A 13,415-nucleotide genomic window follows, 5' to 3' on the forward strand; every position below is an offset into this window, starting at 1 on the left:
GGCTAATATGTTCCCTGCACAGGTATTTTCATGGTTGTCCTCATGTATAAGTGTATATGAGTCAGCTTATCTTAGAAAATCCTCCACGAAGGCATCCTCCCGGTTTGTCAGATAACCCTCGAGTCCTTTGTCGTAATAAAATAAACAAACGAAACCAAATTCGATTTATTAGCCAAGTAAAGCGTGCGCAATCTAACCATTCAAACTAATTAGAATGAATTTCAGAGAGACAAAGAAAAATCTAGGTTTCAATCGTGCTTTCTATATTGATAACTATACTGTTCCACACCTTTATAGCCCTAAATAATTTATTATCGTTTTTCTTCTCAAGGTATATTTTCAATAAATACGTCATCTAAACAAAATATGGAAAAACAATGGCATGTCACTTCAGAGAAAGTCATACTTTTGTGTCAAAATACCTATATTAGAACAATGCTATATATAAATCTAATACATATCTTAAGTCGCGCTTTCGAGACATGAAAAACGCAATTTGCTTTTCGTCAATTGACCGAGTAGAACGGGAAACAGATTTTCCCATTTTTTTTCCCGCAGTGTACATTACTACTTGAATTTGAATTTCTATCCTCATGGAACTAGATTACGCTTTTTAAAGTACAAAGCTTAGGGTCTAAAATATACAGCCTTGGTTACATATAGTCTTACAGCTGCCTAAATTACATCTCTAGTTTGACTGAGCATCATTTGAATGTGCTACCGTTTCCCATTTATACTTTCAGCCTTGATGTCTTGCCAGCAAATTAAATCTATTAAAAGAATGAATATAATTAGATTCTGGATACCAAGAGACATCTGTTGAATAAATCTTCATAAATTTACAAAGTCACACACAGTGCATTGTCATGCGGGTGTGTGTTATTTTATAATATAATAGTGGTTCACCTTAAGTTTGCAATGTACTCTGCCCTCCTACATCCTCGAAAGTAAAAGAAGATAGAAAATAATTCACAAACCTGCTGGTAGAAAACAAATGAACAAAGTCTAGAAAACAAAAATCATGCTCAAAGTAAGATTTTCCATTGAAACGAGATTTTCCTCACAAATTCTTAACAGGATTGCTGTTGCAAAAGAAATAAACGCAAATAACGGAACAAAAATCGTATTCAAAGTGCAGTTTTCCCTAAAAAAGTCATTTTTTCACGTAGGTAGATTTTAAAAGTTTTATGCACGTAATCTAATGAGCGGTACGCACTAAATAGTGCCACTGACACCGAATGTCCATTACTGCCTCGAATAAGAGATAATAATTTTAACTAAGACGAAAACCGTTTCAGACGAATGCGTCTTTAACAGGAGTCTGTTGTACTATTTTCTAATTCTTTTTGTTAATTATAGTTACTAATAATAAATGATAATTGTACTAATAATTGTATGAAGTAGATTCTTAACGAAATGCTTTCTTCCTAGGTTCTGGTGCAAATCTAGACAGTTTAAAAATTATAGGTATTGGTGGAAGTCCTGTAAAGAAGGAAAACTTTGAATACCTGAGAAACAAAATTAAAAAGGATCTCTTCGTTGGCAGCATGTATGGTAAGTAAGCAAAGCACCGATTTTCATTAATCTAATACTCCTGATTAAATTTTTGTAGACTATCATAAGCAGAATCTGCGTACTATGTCTTCGAACTGCAATTGAATTATGCCTAAGAAATATGCCTTTGAAGACTGTTTTATTCTTGCATATTTATTGTGATTCTGCAATTAAAAATTTAAGTATTTTCATACTTTTCTAGTATTTTTAATTCTTTAGTACGGTACTTTATCTTAGATTAAGCAAAACTTCATGAAAATTACGTAATATATTAGCAAATTGTTTTTTATATATTCTGAAGAAATATGAGATCGAAAGAAATCCGCAATTTCTTTGCTCCTGGTGAAGAACGACTTTGTTCGCCCTCGAAATCGATAATTTCTATACTAAAAATCTACGCATAACACCAGGTTGTTGCTTCACTTTTATGATTTTCAGTTTCTCTTACGCTGTAATCAGTTATATCATTATGAACACATTTATATTTCGCATTCTCTTTGCGAAAAAAATATTGTTTAAATAGCTATCTGTAACAAAACTTCGGTGGATGCAATAGGGTTAAATGCATAGATTCTGAAATATAAAGCTTTTAGGAAGTTATTTAAAATATATGGAAAAAGATCTTGCTTTGCGTTATACAGATTTCCAAATTCTTTTGGTTCAGAATACAGATTAATACAGGTTACCAATATTAATAATAATGTTTCCTTAATTAATTGTACTCGTGTTTGGTAATAATTATATGCCGTATTGCATAATAGTTCAGAATATTGATTAATAAAGACTCTCAGAATCTTTTGGTTTCACCTCCTTGCCCTTGCAATAAGGATATATTAGATAATCCTCAACACTTTTTCTTCTGCTGACCCTTTAAAAAGTCTTTGTAATTGTAGATTACACTTAACGTTCCTTTCGCTCAGGCGGTATAATGGTTAGGGGAGCCTACTATGGTCTTTGTAATTGTAGATTACACTTAACGCTCCTGTCGCTCAAGTGGTATATTGGTTAGCGCAGTAAACCGCTGAGTTGGCTTCCGACCCAGGTATAGATATATCCATGCAGAATTAGTTACCAACTCAGCGGGAGTTAAATGGTTAGGGAAGCCTACTATGGTACCGAAGGGCCCAGGTCCGGATTTCGGAGAAGAACCTGGATGTTTGTAAATGTATAGTGTCCGTGCGGCATGGCGGCAATCTAAATATGCGGCGAGCCAAAAGTCTTCTCATGTGGTTTGGTGGAAGCGGTGAGGGATGGGAGACCCCGGGGTGCTCTCACTAAAAACTGAAGGTGGAAAATTGGAGTAAGCTTTGGCAACCATTGTTCCATGTAATATGGACAAGACAACAACAACCTAACGTTCTTCTTAAAAATGTAATAAACGGCAATGAATGAGGTTACAAAAATATAATCAAACAATGACTGTCTAATTACATTACTTATTTCAAATAAACACCATTAACACATATATTTAACATAAGATTACTAATGTATTGAATTATTATATATTAAAATCAGTTTTTGTAAGAGGAAAGTGAGAAAAAGAATGGAATTGATAATGGTTACAAACTAGATCTTTCTACAGAGCTGTAAAATCAAAGCATTATTGAAATAGCGCTGTACCTCATTAAAATGCAAAGCGTATAATAAATTTTAAGTTAATGACTACGTAAGTTTTTCTTATTAAATATAAGTATTTCATATTAAAAAATAGGCAAAAATTAAGACTTGTCAAAAGACTTATAGCCCATATGACATTTAAGCAAATAATAAGTAGTTCAGTATTATAAACCTAAAAGTCCATAAAAATTACTTTCAATACTAACTTTAATAAGATAGTCCTCTTGACTGTTACGAATAGTCCAAGGTAGTCAAGGTGACAGCCGTCATTATAGACCTAATTCTTCGGTCCACCTCCTTTTTTTTTTACTTATTATGTGCTTTACCCTCAGGCACTACACGGAAGGAAAGGATGCTCCGTGGAGGTCTTTTTAAGGGAAATTGGTTCGTATCCACGTTACATACAAGAAAAACCCCGAAAACACCCATGCAGCTACAGCAGCAACGAACCCATGCAGTTCGTTGGGACTCGAACCCTATACGAGCTACTAATATTCAGCGGCTTTTACCGCTCGGCCGCTGGTGGGTAGTCCACCTCATTGAGTTCAATTTTCTGAAGTCATGATCAATGGTAGAAATAGTTTTATTTCAGGACTAGTATTCCGTTTATTACGGTAAACATGAGAACGCTGTTTCTACAAATTCACAGTTTGTAAATGGAAGCAAACATTTTGTAAATGACAACAAGCATCTTTCTCCGAAAGAACTGCGCAGTACATTTTCATCAAACATTTTCTTATTTTTTATATCTCGCAAAAAATGCAAGATCGAAACTTTCTATACATCGGCGCACTCATCAATCTGTACAGAAAAAAAAGGATCATTTTTTTATTCTTTTAATTACTGTCTGTTCAGTATCATCAGTTCAGTATCATGCCTTTGTTTCTCAGAGAATTTCACATTCTTTTCGAATGGCATGCTGTTAAATTTTCGAATAATCACTTCTGCAGACCAACATTGAACAACATTTTCAGTACAAAGAGCTTTCATCTGCTATATGAAATTTACCGTTCTTAAGATAAGATAACGTATTTTAAAGGACGCTTAAATCGCATTTTAATTGTCTATATTAGATGACAAGAAAAAATATTTTATTTGAAGACCTTTATACAGGCATTGGAAAAAAGTAATTTTTTTTTATTTGTAATCGGGATTTTTTTTAGCCCAACGGTGCGTTAGTCCAGAAGGGCTTTTAGTCTCAAAACAGCATTTTGCGTTGAATCACTAAAAGCGTTGTATCACTTTTTAAATTTTTGCCCTATATTATATTTAAAGAATTTAAATAATGAAGAATCTGCATAAATACATATATGTTTCTCGCACTGCAAAAGAACAACGCTACCTAGGGCCATCAAATTTTGAATAACGTAGTCCTCCACCCGAATACGGGTACATAGAAGCGCGAATTTGGAATTTAGGATTTGTTTTATTATCTGTTTCATATTTTGCAAAACTTTAACGAACTTCATTATGAAATTCAACGATTTCAAAGAGAGGAGTCTCAACACTGTATCGAAGAAAACATTTTAATCTCCAGCGCGGGAGAGTGTCTATCGAAAATTTTAAAGATAGGCCTTTTTTAAAATATTTTTAGCCCAAATGCTCTCGAAACGTGTATGTGTGAGTAAATTTAAAAAGACACCCCTTTGGGCGTACTTTTTTTTTTAAAAGTTACGTAACAGTAACGAAGTTTTCATGCTTCCGTTTGATGGAATATTTCTGCATGCTTTATAAAAAAACTGGAACTGTCCTCATGTCATGTGAGGGGGGAAAATCTATGTTTTAAATGTTTATCAGAATACATCTTTTTTTTTTTTTTTTTTTTTTTTTTTTTTGTGTTTGTGGGGACAGCTGTTTGAAGTTTCTTTACCACGGTCGGCCTATATCATGCAAGAGTAGCTTCAACCCAGACCTCTACTGATAAACCCGCCGAATCCTTAAAAGTGGTTAGCGCTTATCAGAGTTGTTATCCGCGGTAGTTTCATTTCTGTGCGAAGATCAGCTTTTCAACCACATATCTATTTCAATATAAACAAAGTAATCACTTGATGATTTTGTAAGAAGTGCCAATATGTTATATTGACATTATATTTTCATTACTGAATGAATCATCAAGTTTTTTTCTGATATCAAAGTTACGTCTCTGATATAAAAAAATCACATTTTTAGTACAGAGAGATTCATCAAGTAAATAATTTAGTTATCTTTATGCAGTGACATTCAAAACAGCTTTAGTGTGGATTTTATATTGAACTGGCTTTTGTTTTTTTAGGATTTTTAAAAGGAAAAGTGTTGCTTATGTATAAAAGAATTAAGTAGTTGAAAAGTAGATCCTCGCGTAGAACTAAGAGCTTTGATTTGGCATTTGTGCTAACCATTTTGAAGACTCAGTGGTTTTGGCAAATGGGCTGGAATGAAGGCTATTGTTTTTGAAAGAGAATTCACCTTACTGAAAATAGGTTTGACTGCCAATTATTTTATCGATACTCAGTGGGAGAATGAGGAAAATTGTAAACTACAAGTAATACGAATGGAAAAGAAACTTATGACTATTATTACTCATTAAGATTTTAAATTAAGCATATGAGAGCTATCATACTAAGCGAAGGGTTTTTTCTTAGAGGACTTTCTTGAGAAAATTTGCTCGCATTCCTCTTACAGATGGAGAGAAACCATAACTCCTGTATAGTTAACCCGTTCGTTGGGATCAGAACTTGGCCGAAGTAATTGCGTTCAGCTGTTCTACCGCTTATCCGTTGGTGGTTCATTATTACTGTTGTGAGCTAGACTAGTTACAACTAATCACGGTACTTTGGAATATATTTCTGCTAGTAACGGTCGCACTGAAAACTTTTGGAAAATCAAATCGTATGTAAATTATGAATAGCATCTATGTAATCTCTTCCAGATGAATAAAAGATAGTAAGCATTTATAAAAAGACCTAAGTGAATAATGTATCATAGACGAATATGTAGAAGCTATCCTTTTCGCTATGCTAATGCTTGGTACGTATCAACAACGAATGTGAAATAGGTATCAAGAAGCCATGTATATCTACTTCAAGTATGTATAAGTATGTATATCTACTAATGTCTTGTACGTAACACTTTGAAAATTCAATAATCGCTGAAAGCTCAAACGAGTGTCGGTGACTCGCAAATGGTAGCAGAGTGCGAAGTTGGTTTCCCAACTCTCGAGATCCTGAAGTCAGATACTCCAGGACGACCTCAGGATGCTGCGGGAAGCATGAAGGTACTGGTTATCTTCAATTTATGCAAGGGACCAATCACTTAAGGCGAATTCTAGATGGCTTCTAAACTTATACATATAACACAGAAAAGCACCACAATTATTTTTGATTTAATTGTTAAATTTTAGCATTTTTAACATTTTGCTTTTCGGTCAGCATTTTTTATAAAACTTTTTTTTCCCGACTTTACTTTTTTTTTTTTTTTTTTTTTTTTTTTTTAAATAATTTTTTTGCTTATCCTGTAGAGTATTTCTACCACGGGTTGGTTTACAATATTAGATGTTTTCTACTTGTGATACGTGAATACTGACTGAAAAAACTTAAAAGGTTTCAGGTATATTTATTGCACTTCGTTCAATTATTAATTAAAACTCGTCATACAATGAATCTTTGGTTATCAAATTTGTGAACATTTTGGATCTTGGATCATATATATGATTATTTTGGATTTTGGATCTTATCTTTGGATCCCATTTGTAACGTTTTCAGAGTATTAGACTGATAGTTGACAATTCTATTCCCTTGGAATCGAAAAATAAATCTACATGCAGCTTGAACCTAATTTAATATCATTCACTGACATGATTTAGTATGATTCGTGTAGAGATACATGACAGAAATATTTGTGCAAATCAAGTGAATGTTTGAATATTTGTTTGAAAAAGTGTTTTGGCAAGAAAATTTTTAAGCGTTTTCTTATTTCCCACTTGTTTAACAATATTCCGTTACTGACACTAGAAACAGTAATGCTCCTCTAAATCTCTTCAGTTCTCGCCAAATCGGCGATACTGAGCATGTTGAGCAGTTAATGTTTTATATCTCCGTATTGGAATTTATTTTTGATTCCGATCTCTGATATTGAGGCGTATTACTGATCGAAAAGAATTGAGAGTATTTTTATGAATGATCAGAAATAATCATAAGCATTTTAATGAAATAATTATAAACGTTGTAAATTATTAAACGTTTTTAATTATTATTTCTTCTTACGACCTATTTAAATGTAATTTACTTTTTGTGTATTTATGGTTACATAATATACAATAATATAATGTAATACTGTAGATATTTATAATATAAATTTTTACTGTGTATCTCAACTTAAGACATGATATTTTTTATTTATTGCGTATTTAACTCCGCATTTTTGTTGGAAACTCGATTTCTGTCCATAGTTGCAATAAACTAAAATTCTAAATTTCTGAAATTGAGCTCCCGCTGGCTGCAGATCAACAACACTGCAAAGAAGAAGTACATAATGATTAAATAAAATCTAATATATTTGACCTTAGGTCAAATCATACTATTTACTTTAATTAATTAAATTTATAATTTCATCTTATTTGGTAGGTGCTACAGAAGTTTTTGGTGCTTTTTCTGGCTTCGATCTTAATTCTCCATCTTATGGCGGTGAAATTCAAGGACCGGCTCTTGGAGTTGATATTCGATGCTTCGATCACAAAGGTAAATGTCAAATTATGCTCATTCATTAGATTGACATGATAATTAATGACCTGTTTTGCAAAGCAAGAGATAAAGACATAAATATTTTTTCATAGCTCTATAGTGTTTATAAATGTGCTACTAAAAGGATCAAAGTTTTCATAGGAAAATGTAACAGAAAGCATAACTGACTTCCTGCAAGAAAGGCACAAAACGTCAACTGCAATGATTCGGAGAAATTTTCTGGAATTAACTCGAAAAACCAAAAGGCACATTCTCTATTCTTTACAAACATAGTATTCTGCGCAGACGTTTCCGAAATGACATCAAAGACCAACGATTGGTTCTTGATTGTGATCTCAGAAACTGGACGTTATTTTTTATATTTCCACATCACAGATAATTATGTAAGAAATAATTAATGGTCTTCCAATATAAAGGGTGTTTCAGCAAATCAGTTAGAATTTTTCAGGAGAGACAGAGACAATGGAAACACACACAGCATGGTCGGAAACTCTTTCCTGGCGTGGTAGTGACGTAACAAAACACAAGAAAGGAAGGACATGAACTGAGTGAGAATAATATTTATGCTTACTGCCAGCGGAAACCAAGAAATACGAGCAAAAGCAGAAGATCGTCAGCAAAGAAGGTGTTTGAAATTACGACCCGATCCGGATTGTCATATAGAAACCGTGCGTCATGCATCTTCCATACGATCTTCCATGCGCCGAGATGTGAGGCCTGCATCACGGTCCGGATTCGTAATTTCGAACACCTTCTTTAATATCGATCATTGCTTGTTTTTGTTCTTATTTCTTGGTTTCTGCTATACTAAACATAATAAGACATGTTTTTTCACACTATTTGTGTCGTTCCTTTTTTGTGTCGTCACAACCGCTCTAAGAAAGCGTTTCCGGTAATACATTACTATGTAATTTTCCGTCGTTTAGATGTCCTGCTCCTCTCCTGAAAGTATGTAACCTATTTGCTGAAACACCCTGTATAAAGATTTTAATTAAAATTTATAAAGAAATTTGGCGTCTTTCTGTGTCAAAAGGTATAGAAAGATAAGCAGAATCTTCATTTATTTTCTTGTTTCAAAATTTACGTTATTCTAAACTGGCGCATGCTGTATATGCTTAAATGCAAAGATCCACGTGCTTTACCATTTTAATTTAATCTTTGTAATATAGTGCAGTAACCGCTAATAACCAAAACAAATATTAGTTGCTGTTCTCTATTCATTAAAATAGCATTAAAACGCTTCGCACATATTTTATTCTATCATTTTTCACCAGTCCGTATTTTTTAAACTAGCACAAACTTACAAGGTTATCAGATTTATTTTGCCAAACAATCTGGTTCACACTATTGCCACAGAAATAGTAATTTCTGTGTTAAACTTTCATCACATCATAAATATCGTGAAAATATACTTTCTTTTACTTAATGTGAATGTTTTTGCTTGTAGGAAATTCTATTGTTGGACAGAGGGGAGAACTGGTTGTTGCCACTCCTACGCCCTCTTTTCCTATTTGTCTGTGGAAAGACGTGAACCACTCTCGACTGAACGACACCTACTTTTCTAAATACCAAGGTGAGCTGTGGTTTCAATCACATACCAATGAAAGTAAGATTATTGACATACCTTGACATGCTTAAAACATACTAGATTTGTATTTCACATCTCCCCCCAATTAAAGAAGAACGAAAAATTTTTCACAATGCCAACTATGGCCACATAAATTTCAGAAAAAAAAAAAAGAGGGGAAAAAAAAAACATTTTTCATATTTTTTTTTTTTTTTTTCAAAACGATGATGGAACCTGCTAGACTGCTTAAATCTTAACAGGAGTTCATGATTTCAAAACATTAAAATGTTGAATCAGGACACAATTTTCAGGATTAAAAACCCTCAGCAAAGCCTCTTATTGAAGTGTATTCTCTTTTTTAATTTCAGAACTCATGCAATTATATATTATTATTGATGCGAATTAAAAAGGATACTTCGTGGCATAGCCTAATCTCACTACTTTTTTTTTAATTTTAATTATTTTTAACGAAAAATATGTTAGACTTCTCTTTATTTGTTTTTAACTTCCATAGCTTCAGTTTATTATCTTTATAACCATTTTAAACCATAGCCTTTTTTTTTACTGATTTATTACAAGTCTTGATTAATTCAATTACAGAGAGAAGATTAAAATAATGCATTTATATTATTATTAATTTAATTATAACGTTGCGCGCCTACAACTTGCACGCAACCAAGAGGTGACTGTGAAAACTTGTATAAAAGATAGAACCTTGTGAAGGGTTTAAGTCCCTTTTTATTCAACGTAATAAATTACAATTGCGTTCTCTTGACGCTTACAGACTGTGCCAACTTGGCAGTCAAATAAAAATAATAACCTGAAAAGAAAGTAAAGACAAGATTCTAACTACGAGGCTCTCTAAAATAACTAACTCACCGTGTTTTACAATACCGCTGCTAATTCAGCAGACTTGAAGCTCACTGGAACAATTTCCACTACTTCCCGCCAAGCACATAGGCCGCAACGCGGGGTTCTTCAATTCTCGCTAACTACCTCCGCGCTCGCTAAGTAAGAATCTCACACCGAACTCGTTTCCTTCTATTTAAATCAGAATACTTCCGCTGATAATTTGAATCCTTGCGCGTTCTACTAAAATTTACATATTCTGGCATTGGCAGTTCCAGGGGAAAGTAAGGACTGACAGGAAAGATAGTTTAAACTTAAAATAAATGTTAGTTAAAATAAATATAAACCCTACATTTGCCGCTGCCAGAATTTGGAAAACTTGGAAGCAGGTCCTACAAACGACCTGTTGTAAGTTTATCTAATTCTGAACTAACTGGCGAGAACCTCGTTTACACAAAAAAAAAATCTTATGTAACAATTATATACTACAATTCTGTTGCTCGTTACAAAGCTTTCTTCTTACAGCAACTTTTCCTGGACTTCATCAATCAATCTTGGTCTTTCCTTCCAGCATCTGGAAGGAATAAGTATCAGTATCTTTCTACATACATTATAATTTACACTTTCTTGACACAATAAATTTTTGTTTTTAAACGATTCGTTTTTCTTAGTTATTGCTTAATTCACATTCATTCAATTTTTCATGCATTAATTTAACTTTACCCTGGCTCTCCACCGTGTGTGGTGTCAAACGGGAATATTCGTGTTTTAGTCTTACAACACTTCCCCTAACCACCATGATTTGTTAGAATTCAACGACCAAATAGACACACCTTACTCGACATTCTACAACTCAATGAGCTACTTTAATATTCTTAAAAATTCAAATGTAGGTGGAGAACCCTACAAAACACATTCATTCTAACTTCCCCCTCATTCATCTTTAAACATGCAGGCTTTCGCTCTAAAGCATGACTTTACAGTTTAATACTTAAATTTTGACTTCATTGCTTTTAAGCATTCACTTTTAGCATCTACAATTTTATGCTTCTAGACTAAATTCTACTTTTACATAACCTTCAAAATTTTAATACATATGCTTTTTACAATTTACTATAAAATGAATAAGAGAAAATAAATTTTTACTTTACTCATTCTTCGCCAAGCTGGCGGCACTGAAAGTAAAATTCTTACTAATACAAGAATACGAAGTTATTTTTATCTCCGGCCAAATTTTGGCTTTAACATAACAGAATTAGTCTTTCGACCAACAGAAAATGCTTGTTTTTAGCTTTTACACTTAAAGAAAATAGTACTTTTGCCTTAGCTAAATAAAGTAAAACAAAACTAAGTCTCAACCGAGACATATTGACTTTCGTCAAAACATAGAACTTCGTACTTATGCATAACATTTCGGAACAAAAGAGAAAAAAAATTTATAGAAGGTTTTAACTTATCTTTGAGTTTTCTATGCTTGAAATTCCGTCATCCGTTTTTGGCAAAATTGATCCCAAGTTAGAGGTGTCATGGATGTCAATCTTCTCCTTATTGATCTCCGAGTGTCGTCCCCGTTGCTTTTTCTTTTGCGTCCTCTACATGCTGGCCTCTTGACGGAGTAATCGTCTGGTTGTTGGCCTTTGCGTTTCTGCCTGGGACGGCTGGTCTTGACGTCCTCCGGTCTGGAGTCCTTCTTGAATTTCTTCTGTTCGTCGTATTTTTGTGCCTCCTGTTGGCGTTTCAGTTTCCGGAACGGCGGCCTTGCTGGCACCTGACTCTGTGGCCGTGTGCGCGTTCTCCTTGATGTGTAATTTCTCCTGCTATCCTTTGTAGGTGGTGTTTTTCTTTTTACCACGGTTTCTTTACCCGGTTCATCTGTATTTTTGTTTTTCTTAAACGCCGGAGTTTGAAAATCATTTTTTCTTTTTGATACCGACGTCCTGGTTGTAGAAGTGCTAGGTCTCTCTTCAGTTCTCTGTTTCTTGGGTGGTGGAATAGTTGTTGTAGTCTCTGGCCCTTCTATTTCGTTTAGACTTGAGTCCTGCAAGAAACTTTTAAGGATTTCAAAATCATTTGGATTATAGTATTTTTTCACCTGGTCGGGACTTGCTTTACAGATTTCCCCTCTGTCGTTCTTAAGATATAATACTACCCCTTTGATTTCCTGAATTACATAGGGGCCTTCAAACTTTGGAGCTAGCTTTGCCATAAAATTGTCTGGGGCACTTGATAAAGAAAATTTCCGCTTCAATACTTTATCCCCAACTTTAAAATCTGCTTCACGGCGTTTTCTATCATAATAAAGTTTCTGCCTATTTCTTGCCGTATCCGAGGTTTTAAGCGCCTGATCAATCAACTTTTGCACATCTTGTTGTTTAAACTCCTGCTCTCTTTGTTGCACAAAGAATAATTTATCTAAAGGCGTAATTAACTTTCTGCCTAAAAATAATTCTGCTGGAGTTTTTCCCGTAGTATCATGATGTGCCGTTCTTAAAGCATAAGCTAATTCATTTATGTAGCCATCCCAGCGCTTGTGATGTGTGCTAACGTAACTGCGAATTATTTTTACAATGTTTTTATTAACTCTTTCTGCTATGTTAGCCTGTGGTCTATACGGGACCATTTTGATATGGCGTAGGCCATGTCCAGTGCAAATGGTTTCAAATATTTGGCTAACTAATTGTTTACCGTTATCGCTAATGACTTTTATCGGTGCACCGTATTTTAAAATGTATCTGTGTAAGAATGCATCTGCCACTGTTTTGGCTGACGCGCGTTTAAGTGGAACGATTTCTGTCCATTTTGAAAAATGATCTACTATTACTAAAAGAAAACGATTTTTATTTAACTCGCTCTGGGGGAAAGGACCAAGAAGATCTATGCCTGAAATTTCTTTCCGAAATGTAGCGCAAATGCTATTTAAGTACCCGGCCGGGCTGTAATTAATATCATTTATTAACTGACATTGATTGCAGGACCTGACATACGCCGTTACTATTTTGTATACTTGCGGGAAATATACCGCCTCGCGTACCCTTTTTATAGTCTTTCTGACCCCGAGGTGGCCCGCTGTTTTTTCTTCGTGCAACTCCTTCAAAATGCTTAATCGAAGC

General features: G+C 34.0%; 1 protein-coding gene across 1 annotated transcript in view; it reads left to right on the forward strand.

The window, feature by feature from the left end:
- The window catches only part of LOC118202709 (acetoacetyl-CoA synthetase-like), a 97,964-nt gene that overhangs the window by 61,455 nt on the left and 23,094 nt on the right, over positions 1 to 13,415 (forward strand). Inside the window, exons 12-14 of the mRNA XM_085826851.1 lie at positions 1,432 to 1,554; positions 7,773 to 7,886; positions 9,337 to 9,462. Of these exons, the coding sequence (XP_085682977.1) occupies positions 1,432 to 1,554; positions 7,773 to 7,886; positions 9,337 to 9,462 (363 nt within the window). The remainder of the gene's footprint in view (positions 1 to 1,431; positions 1,555 to 7,772; positions 7,887 to 9,336; positions 9,463 to 13,415) is intronic.

This window comes from Stegodyphus dumicola, chromosome 1, assembly GCF_044657685.1.
Source record: "Stegodyphus dumicola isolate Sdum_Otavi_A_Nest chromosome 1, ASM4465768v1".
In the NCBI taxonomy this organism is placed as follows: Eukaryota; Metazoa; Arthropoda; class Arachnida; order Araneae; family Eresidae; genus Stegodyphus; species Stegodyphus dumicola.